A 24,081-nucleotide genomic window follows, 5' to 3' on the forward strand; every position below is an offset into this window, starting at 1 on the left:
AAGAAGGGGGTAAAAAGAGAAGAGGGAGAAGAAGGAGATAGAAGGGGGTGAAGAAGAAGAAGGGGGTGAAGAAGAAGAAGGGGGTGAAGAAGAAGAGAAGAAGGGGGTGAAGAAGAAGAAGAGGGACAAAGAAGAAGAGGGAGTGAGAAGGGAAGAAGAGGGAGTAAAAAAAAGGTAAGTAAAAAAAAAAACCAACCCAACCCTGAAATCCTGCTCCAGTTCTGGAGTGCAACCTGAAGGTAAGGAAACCAGATAAAAAGGTGTAAACACCATGTTTAGACTCACCCAGCTGAACCATATCCTGATTGTGCCTTCAGGGCTGTGTGACAATCACTGAGAGGCTTTTGTGCTGATATTTAACCCTGGCTAGAAGTCTTCTTCATTCATTGGGAGCTAAAAACCACATGGACACAGGAAACTTTCTTTTCAATTTAAGAAAAAAAAAAGAGTCACTTATTGAAAATTATAAAATAATAATAAAAAAAACCACAACCCCAACAAGTACCATAAGGCTCTTCATATAACTTACATCTTTATTTTAAGAAAAATAAATAAATACTTCTATTTTCACATTAAATAACTCCCTGGAAACAGAAAGAACCCAAAGAAAACCAACCCCAACCACACGGCCTTTCTTCAATATGAAAAGATGGGCAAGTCTGTGCTCCTGCTGCCTGCTCAGGTAAGATAATTAGAAGAGTAACTAAATTTTAAGTCACCCTGAGGTGATCACAGTGTTGCTCCAATAGTGCCTTTCTCACAGCAGCTGCTGATGGATTATTTCCCATGCCATCCTGATGCGGAAGTACGGCATGTGGCTCTGGAGGGAAAGACCCAGGAGAGAGAAAGTCATGGCAGGAAGAGGCAGAAAAGATGCATCAGGTGGATTCTTTCAGGTGAAATGCCTTTGAAAAGCTGCCAGCACTTGCTGTTGGGGTACAGTGGGAGTTGCCCTCCTCAGAGGGTGGCCCAACCACCCGACACAACCAAGGCTGCTTGACTGCACAGCAGCTCACAAGCACTGGGTTGGGCAATAACCAGTGTCTTCACTGGCCAAAGGGGGAAAACCCCATTTCTCCAGATAGAATCATAGGATGTTGGGGTTGGAAGGGACCTTGAGATCATCTAGTCCAACCTCCCTGCCAAAGCAGGATCACCTGAGGCTGTTACAGAAACAAACAGCAGGACAGGCTGGGAGAGTTGGGGTGTTCAGCCTGGAGAAGAGAAGGCTCCAGGGAGACCTCAGAGCACCTTCCAGTGCCTGAAGGGGCTCCAGGAAAGCTGGGGAGGGGCTTGGGACAAGGGCAGGGAGGGAGAGGACAAGGGGGGATGGATGAAAACTGGAAGAGGGAGATTGAGGTGAGACATGAGGAGGGAATTCTGGAGTCTGAGGGTGGTGAGAGCCTGGCCCAGGTTGCCCAGGGAAGCTGTGGCTGCCCCATCCCTGGCAGTGTTGAAGGGCAGGTTGGATGGGGCTTGGAGCAGCCTGGGCTGGTGGGAGGTGTCCCTGCCCATGCAGGGGGTTGGATCTAGATGATCTTTAAGGTCCCTTCCAACCCAAACCAGTCTGGGATTCTGGCTGCAGTATCTTGCCCCAGTGGAATCTCACTGACCCAACTCAGGAGCAGACACCAGATCCAACCCTGCCCTGCTGAGCCCACTTTGAAGTTCCAACCCCAACAACCATGCACTAAAAAAATGGAGAGAGGTACAAACCTCGGCCCCTGCCCCAAACAAAATTGGCAGCTGCTGTGGAATTCCTGTACCTGTGTGAAACAGGTGTGTTAGCAACATCCACTCACCTGTGTAAAGTTGATCTGCTTGTCTCTGGAGATATAATCTGCATATTTGCACATAAACACTCCACAGTCACTTCCATTGTCTTGCTGAGGGATTTCCTAAGGAATGCAAAGAAGAGGGTGAATTTTCCTCTCTGAAAAGCAACCTGGCAGTAGCAGACAGGACCCACATCACCCTAAGCAGGCCCTCCTGAACCTGCTCCCATAGCACATTCACCCCTCCTGCTCACAGGGAACAGCCCCAACTCCCTGCACACCAGCCTGGGCTGTTACAAGCCCACCAGAAGGGATCTCAGCCTCCCTCCCTGCAGGGTGACCTGAGGTTTGCAGTGGCATTTCTTAAATCAGCTCTTCCAAGAATGCTTTTTACTGTTCACTTGTTAAAAAACATCAGCTCAACTGTTTGCTAGGGACTTGGGACAGGGGCTTGTAGAGAGGACAAGGGGGGATGGATGAAAACTGGGAGAGGGGAGATTGAGGTGAGACATGAGGAGGGAATTCTGGAGTGTGAGGGTGGTGAGAGCCTGGCCCAGGTTGCCCAGGGAAGCTGTGGCTGCCCCATCCCTGGCAGTGTTGAAGGGCAGGTTGGATGGGGCTTGGAGCAGCCTGGGCTGGTGGGAGGTGTCCCTGCCCATGCAGGGGGTTGGAGCTGGATGATCTTGAAGGTCCCCTCCAACCCAAACCATTCTGGGATTCTATGCTTCCATGCCAGGATTTGTGCTCCAAGCCAGATTATCCCAAATCCAAACCTGATTTTCAAAGCCTGTCTTTTTTTTTTTCCTTAACACTCACAGATCCTTCAATTTGACTTACAAAATGGGGGCAAAAGCTGATTCAACTTAGACTCAAACCCCAAAGTTTTCAGCCAGCAAGGAGAGGCCCTGCTTAAAGATTCCACCCCAGCATGGTTTCCTGCTCCTCCTGCAGCCTGAGGTGGTACCAGAAGAACACATGGTGCTTATGGATGTTCTCTAAAGGCTTTGGACTTATTAGGAAGTCTTAAGAGCTTTGTGACAAGGAATTAAGAGTTGACATTCCAGACCCCAGTGGTGCTCACATACATGTGGCTCCATGCTGTGAAGGGTCCACTCTGAACGAGTCAGCTCCAGATGTCTTCTCACCCAGCTTTCTTCTTGCAGGTACTGGCTGTTGAAAACAAAACAAAACCAGTTTTCATCTCCATGATCTTAGGGCAGCAACAACAACAAGAGGTGCTGTAGGATCACAGGAAGCTGAATGGCCAGAGTGTAAGAAGTCAGAGGATTCTCACAGCAGCTGATTTAAGGAATTTGGAGGAAGAATCCAAAGCTGAAATGTACAGAGTTGCTGCAAGCTACTGGTTAGGAAGGAGACCAACATTTCCAACATAAACTTCCACTAAAGCTTAAGGTCATTGCTTAGTAGAGGTAAAAAAAAACAAACAACAAAAAACCCAAACCAGACATTATCAGAGAAAAAACAAGCAAAGATCCATAAAACCATAATTTCCCAAAGTGCCTTAATCCCTCCTGGTGGCTGCACCTCCAGAGGAACAAATGCACAAGTTTTGGGGCCAATACCTCTGGCTGAGGAAGTTCCCAGAGCACCAGCTGCTGGAGGAATACTCTTGAGGAAGAAGCTATTCTATGTAAGCCTGTTCTTACAGCCCTCCCCAGGAGTCTGCTAACTGGTCAGGAGAGCAGTGGAGTGGTACACCACTTGGTTTGTCTCTCTGGGACTGCTCTCCTGCTCTTGGTCCTACTAAACTGTTGGATTAAGGGGTTTTATTGCTTCTGTGTCAGTCAAAGACACCTAAGGATGGTGGTTGGTACAAAGGGGAAGCCTGAAGCCCTGGCAGAGCTTGCTACAGGAGATCTGTCTTGAAGGAGAATGGCAGAAATAGAAATAACCCACAGTGAGGACAGGAAGGTGGGCAGCTGGAGGGAAAGAGGGTGGCTTGGTTTAAAACCCTGACCAGAAGAGGTACAGCCAAGCTGGGGAGCACATTGCACTGCTCACTGCAGCAGAAGTCCATGTACAAGTGGGAGTGCATGCAGAGCTGATCACAACCCCATGTCACCCAGCTCACAGCAAGTGAGTCAAACATTTGCTTACAATCTACAGGAAATGTGAAAACTGGCAGCTGTGTTGCAGGGCCAGACTCCAAAAACCTTCTCTTCATTCACAACATCAAAGCAGGTACTTACAACAAAGTGTCACAAATCTTGTCCCCACTTTGTCCCAGTGAGTCAAAGTATTTGATGTTCTTCTTTCTGACATCTATGACCTGGTATTAAAAGGTGACTGATAAGACAAAGCACAACCTTCTGCTGCAGACACAGCAAAATGACTTTACTTGCTAGGTTTTTTTTCTCCTCAGCCAAATAAAAGGCCAGTTGGACTTACCCCTAGTGCCCAGTGTGCTCTCAAGTGAATGGGTACAATGATGAGGTCCTGCTTGAAAAGATCCACTTTTCTGGTCCACCTCCCAACTGCTTTGTGCCCCCCAGAAAGCAGTTTGGGATAAAAGAAGGTACTAAACACATGGACTGATGGATATCCTTCTTTTCTGTTTCTTTCCATCAGGAGATTCATGTAGAAATTAATGACCTGCACCACAACAGGATAAATTTGAGGTGTAAATTAAGACACTACCAAGTGAAAGATTCAGCAACTGCTGCCCACCCTGGTGCACACAGGGAGAGAGCTCAGGCCTCAGCTGTCAGCTCTTCTTCTGAGACTTTTGGACTTGGTTACTCCTGCAGTTTAATAATAAAACACCTGCCACCCACTCCAGTCACCCACACCAACTCCTGGAAGCTGCATCAGCCAAGAAACAAAGACATGCCCAGAAATAACTAGACCCTTAAGTACTCCAAAGCAATTCTCTGCAGCTAATTCTAGGCTCTGCAGTGGATCTCATCAAAGAACTCTGACATGATTTCTGTACCCAGTGCAGGGGTGTTTTTAAAGCCATGCTGAATTAGAAGATCACTGGGTAGTTTTACCTCATCATTCAGCCAGCACAGGTTGCTCAGTGTCTGGAGGTCTTCACGAGTGACTTTCAGTCTGAAGGCACTGCTCAGGATCTCTTCTGGATCTCCTTGGCCTAATGCAGCACTGACCTCTCTCTTCATGGCCTGGAATGAAGAATTAAGTGGGGAAGGACTTGGGAGACAAGAGTGCTGAGCCTGCCCACCTCTCAGCTGAAACCAGGCCTAGAAATGAAGGTCAGGGGACAGAACAAGTGGCATTGCCAGTTTTTTGCTAAGTTGGCAATATCACCTTTCTTTTAAATTCCTTTGTTCCAACATCCTAACTTGGAACTTTAGAGCCCAGCTGGGCTTCCATTTGTTGTCACCAAGCAAGCTGATAGAAAACACGTGGACTAGCACACTGAAAGCAGCTGAAAAATGACCAGAAATGCAGCAAAACACCTTTCCCAGGGGATGCTGCAGCCCCCAGGACCCTGAGGTTTAAGCCAACCACAGCAGGGACTCCCTGTCCCCAGGCAGCTAAGTCAGGAGCCTGAAAGACTTGGAAGGTGGGAGACTTCAAAGGCAACTGAAGTAACAGCAAAGGGGGAAACTGAGGCAGCTACAGTGGGGTCAGGCAAGGAGGGGCCCAGGCTGTGCATGCAACTGGTTGTAATGTGGATGTTTCCATCTAAGGCTGCTTGAGGAATGCAAATAAGCCACTGTTAATATGAAACACTCTGATCTGCAGCAGCTTCTCCTTCTTGGTTGATTATGGGCTTGTAAAACAAGGCAGACATTGGGGTTTTTTGGTACTGAGCAGCACTCTGCAGGCTTTGTAGCCTCTGGATTTTCTAGCTCTTTCCCATCCTCAAGGGCCAAAAAAAGGAGGTGCTCAACTAGATCAGCACGAGTGCAACTCCAAAGAGTAAAAAGCAGCCAAAATTCAGACATGTAGGGGAACCTGGACTCCCATTCCCTGGTGAAGAGTGTAAGGAAGTTCAGCTGTGACCCTGTGACAGGACTGGAATCCTGAGGGTGCTCACAAGGTGCTCAGGTTCCCCACCAGCCACGTGGATCAGCAAAAGCTCATTTTTCAGGTTCTGTCCCCATGGTGGGACAGGTTAAGAGGCAGAGCCAAGAGATCTGTATGCATCAGATTAGCTCTGCTCTGGGAGGCTTCTCCTTAAACCTGGGCTGGTTTTTGTGCTGGCAGCAGGAGCCCCACAAACCATCAGGTTAGCACAGTGAAGAGTTGGCACATCCAGTCCTTACAACCAGCTTCACTGCTGGCCCTTCCACTGCAAAGCCACAGCTGCAGAGACTCACTGCCAGGTTAAATGCAAGTTCTTAAGATTTCAAAAAGCCTTCAGAACCACCTAGAACAAAAATAAAGCTCCTTCCAGCCCTCTGGTTTGCCCACCAGTCAGCTATGGTACCTCTGTGAGGGGAGGGAAGTTTTCTCCTGGTTTTTCTGAGCTCAGGCCTTTCTTTTCTTTCCCATCAAGGGCAGGTGGTTTTTTGGCCAGAAGAGGAACCAGATGCTGTAGTAATTCTTCTTTGGAGATTCTAGCTCCATGCTGTTTCTGTTAGACAAAAGGACATTTCAGCAAGCAAATATTTGTTTTCTAGGGGACAGGGCAGAAAATCTTCCTCAGCTCTAAAACTGGAAGGGTTTTAAGTCCACACATCCAACCTTGAAAAGTTTTTTACTGATGACTGCATTCCAACTGTGCACCCATGTAGGTCTGCCCTCAAAATTGACCTGGTAAGAGGCCAGACAGTTAACTTGGCTTGGACTAGCACTAAGAGACCCAGCAAAGTCTCCCAAGTTGAGACTGAGATGAGTATTTCTGGTTTCCACAATTCAAAGTTGACTTTGGATCAAAAAGATGTACTTCTTCTCCCACAAAACAAGACTGAAGACACAGCAGTTGAGCCTTGCAGGTCAACTGTGTGCACTGAAGATTTGGAAGCTCTGCCCAACACATTAAGTAAAACTAGTGCAGTGTTGTGTGTTCATGATAGTGCAGGAACCAAATGAATGGCAGTGGAAACAATCTGGGATAGCAGTGCTCATAATAATGCAATAATGATCTGGCTTTCCCTGGGAAAAACAACCAGGACAAAGACATTACTTACTCATCTGTCAGAGAATCACAGTGTCTTGGGTTGGAAGGGACCTCTGAAGGTCATCTAGTCCAACCTGAGACATCACACTAGATCAGGTTGCTCAGAGCCCCATCAAACCTGACCTGGAATGTCTCCAGGGATGGGGCCTCCACCACCTCTCTGGGCAGCCTGTGCCAGAGCTTCACCACCCTCAGTGTCAAGAGCTTTTCTCCTCATGTCCAACCTCAATCTGCCCTATATACAAGTGAACAGTGCAAAATTCTGATCACAAATAGCCACATTTTCCTAAAATGTGAAATAACAAATAGCACAACTTACTCCTGCAACTGCCTGTTTCACTGGTCTTCCCTGTTCTTGAGAGTTTGCTGCTGCTGTGTAGCACCTGTGAGGAGAGGGAGGGAGAGAGAAAAGTGAGATGAATGTTTGTAGTGTCCCTTGAAATTCTCAATCATTCACTTTCTGGGCAAGAAATGTTTTTCCAAGGCTGACTAGAGCCTCAGCTGCACACATGAACACATGACACTACCATCTCAGCTTCCAGCAGCAAGACTGGGACAGAATGAAGAGCTGGGAGCTTTGCAAACTTTTTCATCTACATGTTCAAGCCTCCTTTTGTTTCTCTTTCCCTGGAACACAGGGAAGCAACCAGCACTTCCTCTAGAAAGTGCTTTGTGATCTGCTGGTGATCAATACTGCACACTGGGTGTTGGACTGCAAGGTCTAATGTGAACATCTGCAACTATTCCTTGCATCCAAACATAATTAGCTTCCAGAAACTAAGACCAGCACATGAATTCAAGATGGGACAGCTACAGGATGTTTACTTGCCTTCTACAGGCCACTCCAGAGAGTGACTGTCCCCATTTGGAGAGGATTAGCATTAAAACCACACAGCCTCTGAAGAGCAAACAAACACACAGACATTAAGGTTGTCCATCTAAGATGCTCCTTCTTCAAAACCAAGAATGTGCATCCTCACAAAGACCCCCTTTTTCTCATGGTGTCCTACACTCAGGGTGCTTTCAAGGCTTTCAGCCCAGCATGGCAAGAGGAGGTTATCACAAACCTTGTCAAGTGACAACACTAGTAGCTAAATCTGAAAAAAAAAAATAGAGGCAAGAACATGTTCCTCTTACTTGAACCCATTCCCTTCTCTCAAGTTTAGGGGAACTAGTGACTAAGCACAGGAACTGGGCTGCAGAGCTAACTAGTGTTTAAAGCAGGGAGAAGAACAGGGATAGAATGAGCTAAACACCAGGACTGTCACAACTCTCTCCCTGCTCCCATCTACACTTTCTCCTCTCCCCTTGAAGGGCAGGTCCCTCCAGGTGTGCATCAGGCTGCCAGACAAATTCTCCCCCTTGCTGATGGTTCTTGTTCCCATAATTACTTGTGGAAATGGGATGGCACTGAATTCAAGCGACTTCCAGGGAATTTTTCCTTCACTGTTTCCAGGAGCTGTTGGTACTTCATCTTTTCTTCTCTCCAAACATCCTAGAAGAACAGAGGGGGGGGAAAAAAAACCAAACAACAAAAACCAACCCTAAGAGATTAGAACCACCAGGTATGAAGCAACTGTTTGCAATCTAGGTTTAGTGGGGGCTGTTCCCACTTGTTGTTCCAAGTTCCCTTTAGCAGGAACCTCCATTTTATGGCAGCCCTGCTCTAGGAACTTCTGTCCCACTATAAACCTCAGAATTCCTTCTGCAGCTGCCTCCTCCCATGGAGGCCTCTTCTCCTTGGCTGTGGGGCTGCAGCCCCTGCATCATAATTCATGCTAATTTGCATTCCTGTGCATAGACATGATGATTGGGTGCTGAGTCCCCAGGGTGTCTTCACCACACCCCCCAGTTTGTCATGTCCTGCTGCTCCAGCAGTTTTCTTCCCATGTCAGGTCGGTTTCTCAGGAATTTCCCAAGAATATTCCAAGGAGAGGGAAAGGCCCCTCAGGCAGTGCTGTAAGGAAGGATTATCAGCAACTGAGTGGGGTTTTTTTTTTGCCTACATTGTCCTTTGAAATTTGTAAAGATCCCAGTTGGAGCTTGGGAAAGCAGGAGTGAGCTCCAGTGACAAGAGAAACTGGCTGCAGGGTCCTTCCCCCAGGCCACCAGGGCCATGAAAATGGTTTCAAATTCAACATTTCCACCCAGCTTCATGAACTCTTGCTGAATTCTTGCCCTTCTCCCCCACCCAACCCACCTCTTCTGCAGTGCAGAAAAACCTCCCCGCTTTGCCAGCTTCTGAGGTGGAGGATGGTGCCTCAGAGGAGTCCTTGATGGGTGGCCTTGGTGTCAAGATGCTGTCTGGACCAGGTCTGATGTAGTGTTTACCACTCCTGCTTTTGCTAGAAACATCAAGGGCAAAAGAAATAGCATGAAAACCTTCCAATCTGCACCTCCTGGTTCAAGCTCCACCCCCAACTATTTTGTAAAGCACAGACACTGATGATGGTGGAGACAGAAAGATGTTCAGGACTTCCAGGTCCTGCTGTCTCCAACAGGCCCAAGCCCTGAGTCAACACAAGAGACTGAAAAAAACCCATCCAGGTGTGTTATTCCAGCTCTCCTAAAAGCTTGTGCCCTGGCACTAAAGTGTAGCTGCTGCTTTCCTCACAGAATCATTCCAGCAGAGAACCTCTGGAGACCATCTGGTCCAACCCTCCCTTCATACAGCAGCCTGGAGGAGTTCCAAAATACCTTGGGAAAATATTGATATGCAGACTCAAGAGACCAATGTTTGGCAACCCAGAGGAAGTTGTAAGAATGAGGGTGAAAGACAGCAAACCTTTCAGAGAAGAAGCCAAAGAAAACAGAAGGATTTTTACCTCAGACATGGAATTGTCTTGTGAGGAAGGGATAGTCTGTCCTTAGTCAAGCAAGTATTGGTTCCAAAAGGTGTATCTAGGAGAGAAGAGCATAAACCACCAGTTAACTACAAAAGGAAACTTGGGACAAGGGCAGGGAGGGAGAGGACAAGGGGGATGGATGAAAACAGGAAGATTGAGGTGAGACATGAGGAGGGAATTCTGGAGTGTGAGGGTGGTGAGAGCCTGGCCCAGGTTGCCCAGGGAAGCTGTGGCTGCCCCATCCCTGGCAGTGTTGAAGGGCAGGTTGGATGGGGCTTGGAGCAACCTGGGCTGGTGGGAGGTGTCCCTGCCCATGCAGGGGGTTGGATCTGGATGATCTTGAAGGTCCCTTCCAACCCAAACCTTTCCATGAAGCTCCCAGTGGACATACCAAATCTGAACTGCTGCATCCACAGCAGCTCTGGGACTGAGAGGACAAGACAAACACCTGGACCCAGCCCAGAAGCAAAGCAAGGATGCAGGGAAGAAACAGAGCTCCTCCTCAAGGACTCCTAAATGCCACCCAGACACTGGTGCCTGCAATAAACTGTCCCAAATCCTAGGGGCAGAGCTGCACAGCACACAAGGCAGGGAGAACAATAGAACTGATGGCAGCCTTACCAACTCGTAGCATTTCTGCTTCTAAGGCAGAACCTGTTGGTCTTCCAGGTGAAGGGTCAAAAGAAATGGGCTGAGTCTCAAAAAAGAGGAAAAAAAGGAGCAAAGTGAGCATCACCTGAATGTGAATCCAAGCAAGCATGAACTTCCTGACATTTAATCAGTTCTACTGTGACCATGATTTGCTGGCTCAGACTGCAGAACTTGACAGGATCTCTGAGCACATTCTGATTTTTGAAATTGGTGCTTTCAGGGATTAAACCAGCACAAAGTGTATCCCTGAGTTCTCAGTCAGCTCCTAAATATTCCCAAGTGTGACAGCTTAGCACTTGATATTTTGTACACATAAAAGTAACTGACTCTTTCAGGAATGAATAATTAGAGCATGACAGTTTCTTACACTTCTTTTATCCTCTGGGGCAGTAAGAAAAATAAAACCTTTGAAGCAAATGAGGGAGTCAGGCAGTTCCTGACTCAGGTTTACAGTCCTACAAGAATCCCTTCCTGGACTGGTGGATAATGAGCCCAGAAGAAAGAGGTTTATCCAGAGGAAGAACAGATTTGCTCTTGTAAGGTTATGTATTTTGTTTCCTTAACTACCAGCTTGAGAAGAGTAACAGTTTACAAACACCCTACAACTATCACCTTGAACAAGTGTCAAGTAGCTGGAAGACAAACATTTGGGCTCCTTCCTGAGGTGCAGGTGCTAGAGCAGAGGACACAAACTGCAGGAAGGCAACCCCAGCACCAAGAGCTGCTAGAAATGGACCAGATCCTCCTGCTGCTGGGGCTCCAAGCAAGCCTGACTTCAAGGAGCATGAGGGAGAGCCCCTTTTCTCCTTCATCTCACCCAGATTCTACCCAATTTCCAAATCCTCAACTAACCTCTTCTGCAGGGGTGGTGATTGGGGTGGCATTGCTGAGCTTCTGGATGTTTCCTGTTGCCTTGGCTGGCAACTTCACCCCAGCAGAAACTTCTTTAGCTTTCTTTTTACACCAGGATGAGGTGGACTCTGAAAAACAAAAGACAGGCCATTCAAAAAACCAAAAAGAGTTGGGATCTCTCCTCACACTAAAGCCCAGCTCCTTCATCCCACCTAGAGGAGGGTTATCTCATTTCAAGTGACATGTTCTTCCACCCAGAAGCCACCTCTTCCTTTCAGTGAGAAAGCAGCAGAGACAGGAGGCTCAAAGCCCAACCAGCAACAAGCCAGGGCTGCCTCATAAGGGCATGAAATCTTCTTAGACAGCAGCATTTTTGGGAAGAGAATGACATGTTAGCAGATGAGGCCACAGATGGTCCCACATCCTTAGCAGCAGACCTGGCTGACTTAGTAAGAGGTGGGAATTGTTCCCACCAAAAGGAGGACAGGGGAGCAAGAGGTCAATGGGACAGGTTTTCCATCCTTCCAGCTTCTGGGAAGCTCCACATCTCCCCACAGAACTGGTGCTAGGAAGTGGACAGAGCATCACTTCTGCCTCTTTAGTCGTGGTTGGTTGGTTGGCTGGTTGGTTTCTTTTTTAGGAGAGGTTCTGTCTGTCTTTGTAAAGCCAGAAAGGGGAAATGTCCCTCTCAAATCATGCCCAGTGCAGCTGGTACCCAGAGGGTGCAGCCTGAGACACCATTTTACCCTTCAACAATTACTGGAGGAGCCATCAGGGAAGTCTCACTGAAGTGAGCACTTCTCTGCCCCACTGCTGCATTTTTCCATCCTCCTCCACTCAGCCTTCCTCTCTCTTTTTTCATGTCAAAAGGCTCAGATTTAGACTCCTCTGTGTTCAGTTTAGCTTTCCCCCCCCAAACTCAGCAGCTCACACAAACACCATTTGTCTCTGCCTGCCACCAGTGGGGAAGTCTCACATCTCAGTGACTTCTCCTCAGACCCTGGGGGGTCAGGAACTGACAAGTGCATCACCAAGAGAGAATGGAAGGAACACTTTTGAGTTTCAAGACCCTTTCTGCTGACATGGCTGGGCTCCCAGCCAGAGAGACTTGGGCTGTGTCACCTGCTGGCAGGAAAAAAGTCCCCACAGTAAGATCACCAGGCCCTGTGACACCCACAAGAACAGGTGGAAAAGCCCCAGGTTTGGTAACTAAGACTCAAATACAAAAGCAGAGTTTTCTAAGGGGCAGGAAACCACAGGGAAAAAAAAAAACAACCCAAGCAGATGAAATATTTCTGTAAGGTGCAATACCTAATCTTTGCTTTTTGCATTTAGGCTCCTCAGGATCCTTCCTAGGTGATTGAACACTGAGGAAAGAACATACAGAGCAGTATTAATTTAATTCATGAAAAACATTAACAGAATAAGCAACAATCCAACCTCCTCCTGGCTCCCTTCTCACAATGATTGAGGTGACAGGAACTGGTTTGGAACAAAAGTGCCTCTTTCTCCCCCTTTAGCAGGGCACCCAACACCTTGTATTTGTCCTTTTTGGGGGGTTAGGATTAGTTTGATGGCAAGAAAAGATGAATTATCTCTTGGTAATTCCAAAAGAAAAGGGGAAGTGGTTGATGTTAGGAAGGAGGCATGGCCAGGGAGTGCAGAGGGGCCAGAGGAAAGGGAAAACAGGAATCTCTGCACAGCTACCTGTGTCTCCCATGGGAATACACAATCCCATGAGGTGAAACTCTGTCCCAAGGGACAGGGAGGAGCAGGGGGGAGTATCTGAAAAAATGGGCCAGAAAATAAAAGCCATTTGAGCCTGATCTCCAGGGAAAGCTGTGTCCAAATCCCTCTCCATGCTCTGGAGGAGACAGCACCCATTTATGCCCAATATTTTACTTGCCTCCTTAGCAGCAACAGGAAAACAAGGTCCTAGGAAAACTGAGTCACTCCCCCATGCACCCATCTACACTTGGGCCCTCTTCCAAACTCCCTCCCCAACCACTCCTGAGGGCATTTTGTTAGGATTCAGAATAGAAACTTGGGAAAAATGCAAGTCTTCACAAGTTGAACGTCCCCCACCCACCCCCCCCCCACCCCCAAAATCCCACGCTGGGTCAGTGGTACAAGAGCAGCTGCTGCTCCAGGGGACCTCCTGGGGGCTGCTGGCAGGGGGGGGTTCGGTGGGGGGTTCTGAGGGGACAGCAGGGGGGTTCTGGGTGGGCAGGGGGGGTTCTGAGGGGGATTCTGGGGGGATAGGGGGGTTTCTGGACTGGTGGGGAGGGGTTCCGGGGGGCAGGGGGAGCTTCAGGACAGGTGGGGGGGGTTCTGAGGGGGCAGGGCTGGTTCTGGGCGGGCAGGAGGGGGTTCTGAGGGGGGGGGGGGTGGTTCTGGGCGGGCAGGAGGGGGCTCTGAGGGGGTTCTGGGCGGGCAGGGGGGTCGAGCCCAGCCCAGGGGCGGGCAGCAGGAGCGTGGGGAACCCCGGAGACAAAGACACCACACTCCACCCGAGCTCACGATGCGACAGAGCGACTATCGCCGCTCCCTCCCGCGCCTCGAACGCCTCAGGCCGAGGCGGGGCGGCCGAGCAGGCCCTTGAGGGGGGAGAGGAGAGGGGGGGGGGGGGGGGTGGTCCCACAGGCCCCAGCCCCGCGAGGCAACGAGGGAGAGCGACGGGGCGAGGCGCTCGGGCGGCCGTGAGGCGGCGGGGCGGCTCGCTGACCTGGGGAACGGCCTCTTGCGGGACGGCGAGGCCGGGGGCGGCGCGGGGCGGCGGGCGGCGGCGAAGAGGGCGCCGAGGGCCCCCAGCAGCCATTTGTACATAGGCCCCGGCCGCCCCGCGGCGGAAGTGCGCCCGGCCCGCCCGGCGCTGGCTCCGCCCCCCCGCCCCACAAACCGCCCTCCCATTGGCTCCCGCCGGCTGAGCTGGGAGGTGGCGGGAAGGGAGAACCCGCTCCCCATTGGCTGTGGCTGCTGCCAATCTGGGAACAGCCCTCATAAGGGAGGGGGGGAGAGCGGAGAGGCGCGCCCGGAGCTTGTCTCCTATTGGCTGCCGCCGCTGTCAATCTGGGTGACTAACCCCACCCCCTTCTCTTTCCCCGCCGCTTATAAAAGCGGGGCCGCCATCTTCTCGTTACCTCAGAGCGGGATAACGGCTCGTGTGGTGCGTGGCCTCCCGCCTTTGGGCTGGCGGCTTTGTACCTCAGGGAGCCCCGCAGCCCCATGGGCTGGGAAACCTGTGCCTCAGGGAGCCCGCAGCCCCTGGGTTGGCCGCTTTACCGCCGCTAAGAGCCCCAGCGGGGCGCTCAGCGCCCTCCTGGCCGCTCCCTGCCTGTCGGCTGTGCTCCCTCCGGGCGGGCACAGCCCCGTCTCCCCTCGGGGAGCAGCCCTCCTCGCTCTACACCGGCCTTCAGAGAAGCCTTTCCGGCTGCCGAGAGGCTGCGGGGTCCCCCTCCAGGCTCCCCCCTCCCGGTGCTGCCACCCACCGCACGGCGCCGCTGGGCTCGGCCGCCGCCTCTGCCGCCATGGCCGGAGCGTGTCTGGGGAACGGGGCCGGTTCCGCGTTACCCTGGTGACCGGGTCTCTTTTTTTCTTTCCCCCCGTTCGGGGGGTCTCCCCTGGCAGCTGCGGGGGCTCGGTGGGACCTTGGGGCAAGCCCGCCCCGCTGTGATAAAAGCTTTTTTTTTTGGCAGAATCCCGTGGAGCAGCCGCCTGTCTCTGGGGGGGGGACACGCAGCAGCAGGGCAGGCTGCGGGTGTTGCTGCAGCCGCCGGCCTGGGGGGGGCTGGTGTTTTTCCTCGCAGGCTCAGGGGATGGTTGGGGTTGGAAGGGGAAAAGAAGGGATGATTGCAAGGGGCGGGCAGGGCCGGCAGCCCAGCAGAGGGCACGGCAGCCCCGCGCAGCCTCCTGCCCGGCGGCTGTTCAGCCGGAATCCCGCAGCCTGGGAGTGATGAGGGATGTTTGTTCCGCTTCCTGGGGGAGGATTTGCCGTTTCTCAATCTCTCTAATTTACGCAGCTGATGGTTGGCTTCATGACTTAACTCTTGACGATGCCTTTTCCAGCTTCTGGCTCGGTACCTGGGCACCCAACCATCTCCTCCAGGCAGGCTTTCCACAACCACACGGGCACTTCCAAGCGAGCCGAGCAGGCATCCCTGAGCGGGGTGGACACCCCTGAAATGCTCGTGGGTTGGTGCAGAGGGCAGGGAAGGCACCACCTGGCTGCACATCCAGGCAAGCTGTCCACAGCACCTCCTTCCAGCCACCATCCCAGCCCTCTCTGCTTAACTATCCCACCATCCCAACCCTCTCTGCTTAACTATCCCACCATCCCAGCCCCCTCTGCTTAGCTCTATCCCACCATCCCAACCCTCTCGGCTTAACTCCATCCTGATTGTCCCTTCAGGACTCTGTGACAATCACTGAGAGGCTTTTGTGCTAATCCTTAACTCTGGGAGCTAAAAACCACATGGACACAGGAAACTTTCTTTAAAAAAGTGTCACTCCATTGAAAAAATAACTTTAAAAAATAATTCAAAACAAACCAAACGAGTAAGGCTCTTAATATAACTTACATCTTTATTTTAATAACAAGAAAAAAAAAATGCTTCTCTTTTCACATGAGATAATGGAGACACGAAGAACCTGAAACAAACCAACCCCAACTACAGGGTCTTTGCTGTGGATTTGTTACAAAAGAAAAGATGGTAAAGGCTTGGCTTTCTGTGGTCACCACAGATCCAGTTTAAGGAGTCAAGCAGATCACACACATTCCAGAAACAGAATAAAAACTCTTTTTTTCTTTTTAAGGAAACAGTAGCACATTGTCCTGGGGAAGAGAAGTTCAGTTACACAGGTGTCACCACGGAGGAGAGTCCCATTTGTCCATAAGGTCACCAGGTGTGCTGCAAGGTGGGAACATCCCTCTGGATGAAGGTTCACAGCATTTGTTCTTCCTGGGGAGGTCCCAGAGATCTTTCTGGCTTGCACTTGAAGGGCAGTTGTTCATTTCAAGGAGAGTTACTCTCTCCAGAATCAGAGGGGAGGGAGGGAAACCAACTTCACTGCCACTTCCCGACCTGAAGAGAAAAAAAAAAATCTGTGTTCCCTGCTGCCTTCTCAAATCAGATTATCAGAAGAGGAACTAAATTAAGAGTTAAGTCGCTCTGAGGTGATCACAGTGTTGCTCCAATAGTTCCTTTCTCACAGCAGCTGCTGATGGATTATTTCCCATGCCATCCTGATGCGGAAGTACGGCATGTGGCTCTGGAGGGAAAGACCCAGGAGAGAGAAAGTCATGGCGGGAAGAGGCAGAAAAGATGCATCAGGTGGATTATTTCAGGTGAAATGCCTTTGAAAAGCTGCCAGCACTTGCTGTTGGGGTACAGTGGGAGTTGCCCTCCTCAGAGGGTGGCCCAACCACCCGACACAACCAGGGTTGCACAGCAGCTCACAAGCACTGGGTCCTGGGTAAGGTCCTAGGAAAACTCAGTAACTCCCCCGCACACCCACCTACACTTCCAAACTTCCTCCCCGACCGCTACTGAGGGCATTTTGTGAAGATTTAGAATATGCATTTGGGAACAATTCAAGTCTTCACAAGTGAACCCCCTCCTCCAAACCGCACACTGGGTCGGTGGGACAAGAGCAGCTGCTGCTTTGCCTGCTTTCTCCACCAGTCCCGTGACCCACAGCCAGCATTTTTCACCTTTCTGCCACGGGAAAAACCTCCGGTGGCAGAAAAGACCGACCACCTTGTGGCTTAACACGTTCTTCAAGAGGTTGGCACAGGGGAGCTGGGAACATCCGTGTCATTTCACAGCCCGTCTCGTCCAGCGCTTAATTTTGGAAGACTTATTTTCAGCAGGGACATCTTTTGGAGCCTCCTACCACAGTCTGGCTTGGAATTTCATCCCAATTATCTGCCGGTCCCAGGGACCTCTGGGCAAAACAGGGTCTCCTGGCTGTGACACCAGTGTCTACAAAGGCATGTTCTTCAGCCTGGGCTCGTCTCCACAGAAACTGAGACCAACAGCTTGTGCAACAAGTAGCTTTTCCTGGAACACCTTCCCGCTTTTTCCCAGTCTGGAACACAAGATACTAAGCAGAACCCCCCGGAGCAAGTTTATTCTAGAAGGACTGAAACGTGGCGTGTCACCCACGCCATTCCCTCTCCTCAGAGAGACATCAAACTACGGGGACGGCTCAGCCGTCTTGTCCCTGGGACCCCTGGGACACCAGGAACGGTTCATGCCTGGGAAGACCCCCTCGCTGTGCACGGGGCGAGCAGCCGAGGGGACGGGTTTGCGGGCGGGGGGTGCGGGGAGCCCGCCATCCCCTCAGCAGCGCGGGGCAGCGAGCGGCCGGCGGCGCCAAAACGCGCGCCTCCCATTGACTCCCGCCGCTGTCAATCTGGGGACGCCCCGCCCCTCCTCCCACCGCTGCCTATAAAAGCGGCGCCGCCGCCATCTTCTCTTTGCTTCAAGGAGGGGGGCGTTGATAGGGAGTTCGTTCTGAGCTTTGTGCTGCGTCCTCTGGGCTGGTGCCTCAGGGAGCCCGGCTGGCTCTGAGCCTTGTGCTGTGTCCTCTGGGCTGGGGGCTTTTGCCTCAGGGAGCCTGGTTGGGTCTGAGCCTTGTGCTGCGTCCTCGGGGCTGGGGGCTGGTGCCTCAGAGAGCCCGGCTGGGTCTGAGCTTTGTGCTGTGTCCTCTGGGCTGGGGGCTGGTGCCTCAGAGAGCCTGGTTGGGTCTGAGCCTTGTCTTGTGTCCTCTGGGCTGGGGGCTGGTGCCTCAGAGAGCCTGGCTGGCTCTGAGCCTTGTCCTGCGTCCTCTGGGCTGGTGCCTCAGAGAGCCCGGCTGGCTCTGAGCTTTGTGCTATGTCCTCTGAGCTGGTGCCTCAGGGAGCCTGGCTGGGTCTGAGCCTTGTGCTGTGTCCTCTGGGCTGGGGGCTTTTGCCTCAGGGAGCCTGGTTGGGTCTGAGCCTTGTGCTGTGCCCTCTGGGCTGGTGCCTCAGGGAGCCCGGCTGGCTCCGAGCCTTGTGCTGTGCCCTCTGGGCTGGTCCCTCAGGGAGCCCGGCTGGCTCTGAGCCTTGTGCTGCGTCCTCGGGGCTGGGGGCTGGTGCCTCAGAGAGCCTGGTTGGCTCTGAGCTTTGTGCTGTGCCCTCTGGGCTGGTGCCTCAGAGAGCCTGGTTGGCTCTGAGCTTTGTGCTGTGCCCTCTGGGCTGGTGCCTCAGAGAGCCTGGTTGGGTCTGAGCCTTGTCTTGTGTCCTCTGGGCTGGGGGCTGGTGCCTCAGAGAGCCTGGTTGGCTCTGAGCCTTGTCTTGTGTCCTCTGGGCTGGGGGCTGGTGCCTCAGGGAGCCTGGCTGGCTCTGAGCCTTGTCCTGCGTCCTCTGGGCTGGTGCCTCAGAGAGCCCGGCTGGCTCTGAGCTTTGTGCTGTGTCCTCTGAGCTGGTGCCTCAGGGAGCCTGGCTGGGTCTGAGCCTTGTGCTGTGTCCTCTGGGCTGGGGGCTTTTGCCTCAGGGAGCCTGGTTGGGTCTGAGCCTTGTGCTGTGCCCTCTGGGCTGGTGCCTCAGGGAGCCCGGCTGGCTCCGAGCCTTGTGCTGTGCCCTCTGGGCTGGTCCCTCAGGGAGCCCGGCTGGCTCTGAGCCTTGTGCTGCGTCCTCTGGGCTGGGGGCTGGTGCCTCAGAGCCCCCCCGGGCAGCTCCGCGCCCTCCTGGCCGCTCCCTCCCAGTGGCTGAGCCCGCTCTCCCCTCGGGGAGAAGCCCTTCGAGCGGATCCCCCTCCCGCCGTTCGGGGGGTCTCCCCTGGCAGCTGCGGGGGCTCGGTGGGACCTTGGGGCAAGCCCGCCCCGCTGTGATAAAAGCTTTTTTTTTGGCAGAATCCCGTGGAGCAGCCGCCTGTCTCTGGGGGGGGGGGACGCAGCAGCAGGGCAGGCTGCGGGTGTTGCTGCAGCCGCCGGCCTGGGGGGGGCTGGTGTTTTTCCTCGGAGGGGCGAACCTCGCAGGCTCAGGGGATGGTTGGGGTTGGAAGGGGAAAAGAAGGGATGATTGCAAGGGGCGGGCAGGGCCGGCAGCCCAGCAGAGGGCACGGCAGCCCCGCGCAGCCTCCTGCCCGGCGGCTGTTCAGCCGGAATCCCGCAGCCTGCGAGTGATGAGGGATGTTTGTTCCAGTTCCTGGAGTTGGGGGGGGTGGGGGGGAGGAAGACTGGAGTTTTCCTTGGTTTAGCTTCGTGAAGCCACGACACAACGCTGTGCCTAAATCTGTGGAGAGGAAAGCCAGAGCTCTGAGCCCAAGATGGGACAGTCGCTGGGCATCCTGTGGCTGGGTGGTGCTGAGCCTTCTCTCCTGCCCTGGGACCACCCCAAGCCTGGTTGCTGCAGGATTCTCCTGCCAGGCACCGGTTCCTCCACCCCGTGGTATGACCCACCACAAGGTTCAGGGGAGGAAAAAAAACCCACCACAAGGTTCAGGGGAGAAAAAAACAACCCACCACAACCCAGGGGAAATCGCAGGGGTTGCATCTTGCTGTTTTAAACAAGCTCCTCTGTGCCTCCTGGTAACACCACCTCCTCATCCTCACCAGGACGGTGATTGTAATGGTTGTGAAATGATGTTAAAACGTCTGTGTGAAGAGCTTTGTGTGTGCTGGGAAAATACCTGGCTGTGAGCACAGGGGCAGCGTGGCTGTGGGGCCCATCCAGCATCTGGTGCAGGAGGTTTTGTCCCTGGCATGAGAGGACGGTGAACTGTGGAGTTACAGGATCTAATCCTGTTTTGTGTTTTTGTTTTTTTTTTTGCATGGTGTTTGTTGTGGAGACTGTTGCAAAACATCAATAACCAAATACAGAGGTTAGAATTTCATTTACATTTGCACCACCCAGACCGAGAATCTTCCTTCTTGGAGCTGGGTATTTTCTTGCACCTTACACAAAAGGCTTTTCTCTTTTTTGATCTTTCCCATGTATCCAGAAATTCCCTTTGTTGTTTTTTTTTTTTTCCCAAAGGCAGCCATAACAATAGCTAGATGTGCAGGAGGCTGGATGTTGTAACTCCTGGCATGTCTTTACAGTGCAGTTTTCTGCTGGTGCCATTTCTCAATCCCTGTAATTGATGCAGCTGATGCTTCACTTCATGACTTAATTCTTTATGATGACTTAATTCTTTACGATGCCTTTGAGCTCCTTGCTCAGTGCATCGACGTGCAGTGACTCACAACAATGACATTTGGTGCATGTCAACCCAGAATCCTGTTACCAGCCATTTAAATACACGTGGGTTACCTGTGTCCCATCTGCAATCCGAGAGTGAATGCAGGTAATGACAGAATCTGGGCTCGTTAATTGTCCAGCACCCGAGGTCTCTACTTGCTGAGCAGCCTCAGTGTGAAAGTCATGCAGTTAATGTACCTGCATGACAAAGCAACGTGTTTCAAATCAGTAGGATAACTAATTCCACTCAGTACTTCATTTTGGAGCCAGAGGAATAATTGGGGATATTAGGTATCTACCTCGTTTGAAGTATAGAAAGCATCGTATTCTTTATCATTAAAATCTCTTCATTTCACATGTGTCTGGGATGATGGGCAGGCTGTACCACACAGCCTGTGGCTACGAGCCTCCTCGTTGCCCAGCTCTGGGTGCTGTGCCCTGCCAAAGCCACCACTGCTCCTGCTTTCTCCTGCTGCCAACCAACGGGTCCTGGCCTGTGGGTTTGGAGCTCAGGGCTCCCAGCCCAGAGCTGGGAGTCTCACGTTCCCCCCCTGCCCGGGGCTTTCATGGCACTTGCTGCCTGATCTGCAGGGCTCTTTGGCCTGGGCACTGTGTGGCTGGCACTGGGTGACAGGGGGTTTGGCTCAGCCCACGTGTGCAGTCACTTTCCTAGAATCCCAGACTGGTTTGGGTTGGAAGGGACCTTCAAGATCATCCAGATCCAACCCCCTGCATGGGCAGGGACACCTCCCACCAGCCCAGGCTGCTCCAAGCCCCATCCAACCTGCCCTTCAACACTGCCAGGGATGGGGCAGCCACAGCTTCCCTGGGCAACCTGGGCCAGGCTCTCACCACCCTCACACTCCAGAATTCCCTCCTCATGTCTCACCTCACTCTCCCCTCTTCCAGTTTTCATCCATCCCCCTTGTCCTCTCCCTCCCTGCCCTTGTCCCAAGCCCCTCCCCAGCTTTCCTGGAGCCCCTTCAGGCACTGGAAGGTGCTCTCAGGTCTCCCTGGAGCCTTCTCTTCTCCAGGCTGAACACCCCAACTCTCCCAGCCTGTCTCCCCAGCAGAGCTGCTCCAACCCTTGGATCATCTCTGTGGCCTCCTCTGGACTCCTCTCAATCAAGTGGGATCTGAAGTGGTTGGAAAATAGCTCCCATTTCCCTGGGGTAGCCGTGAGGCCGAGTCTCGCTCCTTCCCACTGCCCCAGTTCCGCGTTACAATCCAGCCCCTGTAGTTAAGGTGTGTTTATAAAACTGGTTCACATCGGCTGCATTTTTTGTTCCCTGTAATTTACATAGCTGAAGGTGAAGTTCACGGCTTCCCTGTGCGTTATCCCTTTGGGTTTCCTGCTGGGATGGCAAGAACTCCAAGCACACCCCTGTCCCACAGCCCCTTTCAGCCTGTGTCCGTGGTGCAGGGTATTTCACCCAAGTGCTCACCTGCCCACTGACACCTCCCAGACATTCCTCCTTCCCCACATTTGTTGTGGCATTTGTCACTCCACTCAGAAGGGACACCACCATCTCCACTACTTTGTGGACTGAGGAGGGGTCTTGAGTGCAGGGCAGTGGGGTCTCTTGCATGGAAGTGCCATGTCACCTCACCAATCCGTGTCTGATTGTGGCTCTTCGCTGCCCTCCTTGGCCACACAGCTCAAAGTGGTGCAGGAGGAACACTGGGAGATGCCACCCTCCTGCCCAAGCCCAGAGAGCCTCACCCCTGCCTGCAGCCCCCTGCCCACATTCCAAGAGGAGATCAGTCTGCTGCCCCAGCACCCACTCTGAACACAGATGGTGGTGGGGTGGCCACAGGACCTTCTAATCCCCATCCTACCATGTCTTCAGGGCAAGTGGTTCATGTTGCCAAAGGGAAGGGAAAGGAAAAAGGAAAGGGAAAGGGAAGGATGGGAAGGCAAATTAGTGAAGAAGGCACTTGAAGCACTCTGGCCAGGTCTCCCAACTCCATTTTGAGGTCAGAATGGGAAGTCCCACCTGCCCTAATAGTTTCCCACCTCCCACCCCCAGGAAACAGGCCCCAGGGGGCCAGCAGTGATGCTCAGGGTGGGTGTCCCAGCACTGGAGGCCTCTGCAAGAGCCCAGAGGTATCTCTTTGCTCCGAGCTGTGTTTGGAGAGGGGCTGCAAACCAGGACTTTGGGAAGTCTTGTTGAAGACGGCGTGTTTAGCCAAGACCTCCAGCCTGCCCACCGTCTGTGGTGTGTGACAGCAGGGTTCCTCCTGACACTGGGTTTTCCAACTGTGCCATTCCCAGGGCTTTATCCCTCACCCTCTCTGCTGCAAACAAGTGGTCATACTTCACCACTTGCTTCCTGGGTCATGTTTATCTTCATCACCTTTCTTCCAGTGGCTGCTGGATTCATGGACCCTCCGGTCCCTGCTCGACTGTGGCCCGAGCAGCATGTTCAGCAGACCCTTTCCCTTGGGATGGCTTGGATGCAGCTTTTATTTACCCTTTCCTAACAAGAAGAGCTGGGCCTGGTGGGCCAGGTGCTGCTGTCATGCTGAGTCATGTCATTGTTCTGTGGTCCAGGGCAAACAAATCCACCAAGGCCAGAGGACAGAGCTGGTGCTGGTGACTCATGGCTCTGTGATGCCACCTTTAACTTCCTGAGCACCACAGCTTTTTTTTTTTTTTCTTTTCCTTTTGCCAAGCAGATGCTGAACTTCCCAGATGCACGTTGCCAACCTAAAAGCCTCCCTGAAGCCTTGGAAAAGGAAGATGGTGGCAAGTTCTTGAGAAGGGACTGCATGCTCAGCGTGGCTGTGGCCACCTTAGGAGGATGCTGCCATGGAAGCTGCCAGCCAGAGGGCCACAGACACTGACACATGCAATCACAGAAGAAATGCAGAGCCAGTCCCATTTACTGGGACAAAACCAGTTTTGGAAGGATGAGTTCATCTCCCAGCTGTAAGCTCTAGCTGTGGACAAGTCTCCTGGACTCCTGCTGCCTTGGCTGGTGATGAGCAGGGAAGAGAGGGGGACCACAAGGAAACTTCTTGCCTTAAGGTGATGCACTGAGGTGCAAACTCTCCATAATTTGAGTCATGATCCCACATCTGGATCTGGTGGAGCATCCTCACAGCCACAGGGAGCTCAGGGAAAGCTTGGGCTGCAGGAGGAGAGCTGGGGTGAACTTTTGGGGCAGGCAGCCCCACTCATGGCTGAGCGTGGGCTGCAACGTGGCTCAGGGCCATCTGCATCTTCTTGGTGCATGCCAGGTGACTTGTGGAGAGTGTCAATGAGGATTTCACTCTAGGATGTTTACAGCACCCAGCTCTGGGGTCCCCAGCACCAGACAGACACGGGCCTGTTAGAGGGGGTCTAGAGGAGCCTATGACAATGATCCAAGGGCTGGAACACCTCTTCTGTGAAGAAAGGGTTGAGAAGTTTGGGCTTGTTCAGCCTGGAGAGGAGAAGGCTCCAGAGAGACCTTATTATGGCCTTTCAGTATATAAAGGGGCTTATAAAAAGGTGGAGAGAGACTTTTTACTGGGGTCTGGAGGGACAGGGCAAGGGGCAAGAGTTTTAGAGGGTAGGTTTAGATTAGATACAAGGAAGAAATTCTGGAGTGTGAGGGTGGTGAGAACCTGGCCCAGGTTGCCCAGGGAAGCTGTGGC

The 24,081-nt window shown here is 52.4% G+C and overlaps 1 protein-coding gene and 1 long non-coding RNA gene across 3 annotated transcripts; one reads left to right on the plus strand and one right to left on the minus strand.

Moving 5' to 3' along the window:
- Positions 1-502: 502 nt before the first annotated feature.
- SENP2 (SUMO specific peptidase 2) lies at positions 503-14,085 on the minus strand. Of its 2 annotated transcripts, XM_051625966.1 has the most exons (16): positions 13,960-14,085; positions 12,546-12,601; positions 11,235-11,362; positions 10,353-10,428; positions 9,711-9,786; positions 9,086-9,230; positions 8,277-8,380; positions 7,715-7,783; positions 7,205-7,268; positions 6,193-6,339; positions 4,787-4,918; positions 4,185-4,388; positions 3,986-4,065; positions 2,861-2,945; positions 1,803-1,898; positions 503-820 (listed from the first exon to the last, which is right to left on the minus strand). In XM_051625966.1, the coding sequence occupies exons 1-16, from the start codon at positions 14,058-14,060 to the stop codon at positions 758-760; spliced, it is 1,626 nt and encodes a 541-aa protein (XP_051481926.1). In that variant the 5' UTR covers positions 14,061-14,085; the 3' UTR covers positions 503-757. The 2 variants fall into 2 exon arrangements, with proteins under 2 accessions (XP_051481926.1, XP_051481927.1); XM_051625967.1 differs by lacking the exon at positions 7,715-7,783.
- Positions 827-2,945, plus strand: LOC127387568 (uncharacterized). The gene is made up of 2 exons (XR_007890158.1): positions 827-896; positions 2,594-2,945. It is a non-coding gene; the product is annotated as an uncharacterized LOC127387568 (long non-coding RNA).
- Positions 14,086-24,081: the final 9,996 nt, after the last annotated feature.

This window comes from Apus apus, chromosome 8 (genome assembly GCF_020740795.1).
Source record: "Apus apus isolate bApuApu2 chromosome 8, bApuApu2.pri.cur, whole genome shotgun sequence".
Classification (NCBI taxonomy): Eukaryota; Metazoa; Chordata; class Aves; order Apodiformes; family Apodidae; genus Apus; species Apus apus.

Excerpts from the sequence above, each read along its gene's own strand:
- SENP2 (XM_051625966.1), bottom strand. The coding sequence starts at position 14,060 with ATGTACAAATGGCTGCTGGGGGCCCTCGGCGCCCTCTTCGCCGCCGCC. Across the intron at positions 4,389-4,786 it reads TGTGCTGGCTGAATGATGAG|GTCATTAATTTCTACATGAA; the intron begins GTAAAACTACCC and ends GTTGTGGTGCAG. Across the intron at positions 1,899-2,860 it reads TTCACAGCATGGAGCCACAT|GAAATCCCTCAGCAAGACAA; the intron begins GTATGTGAGCAC and ends TGCATTCCTTAG.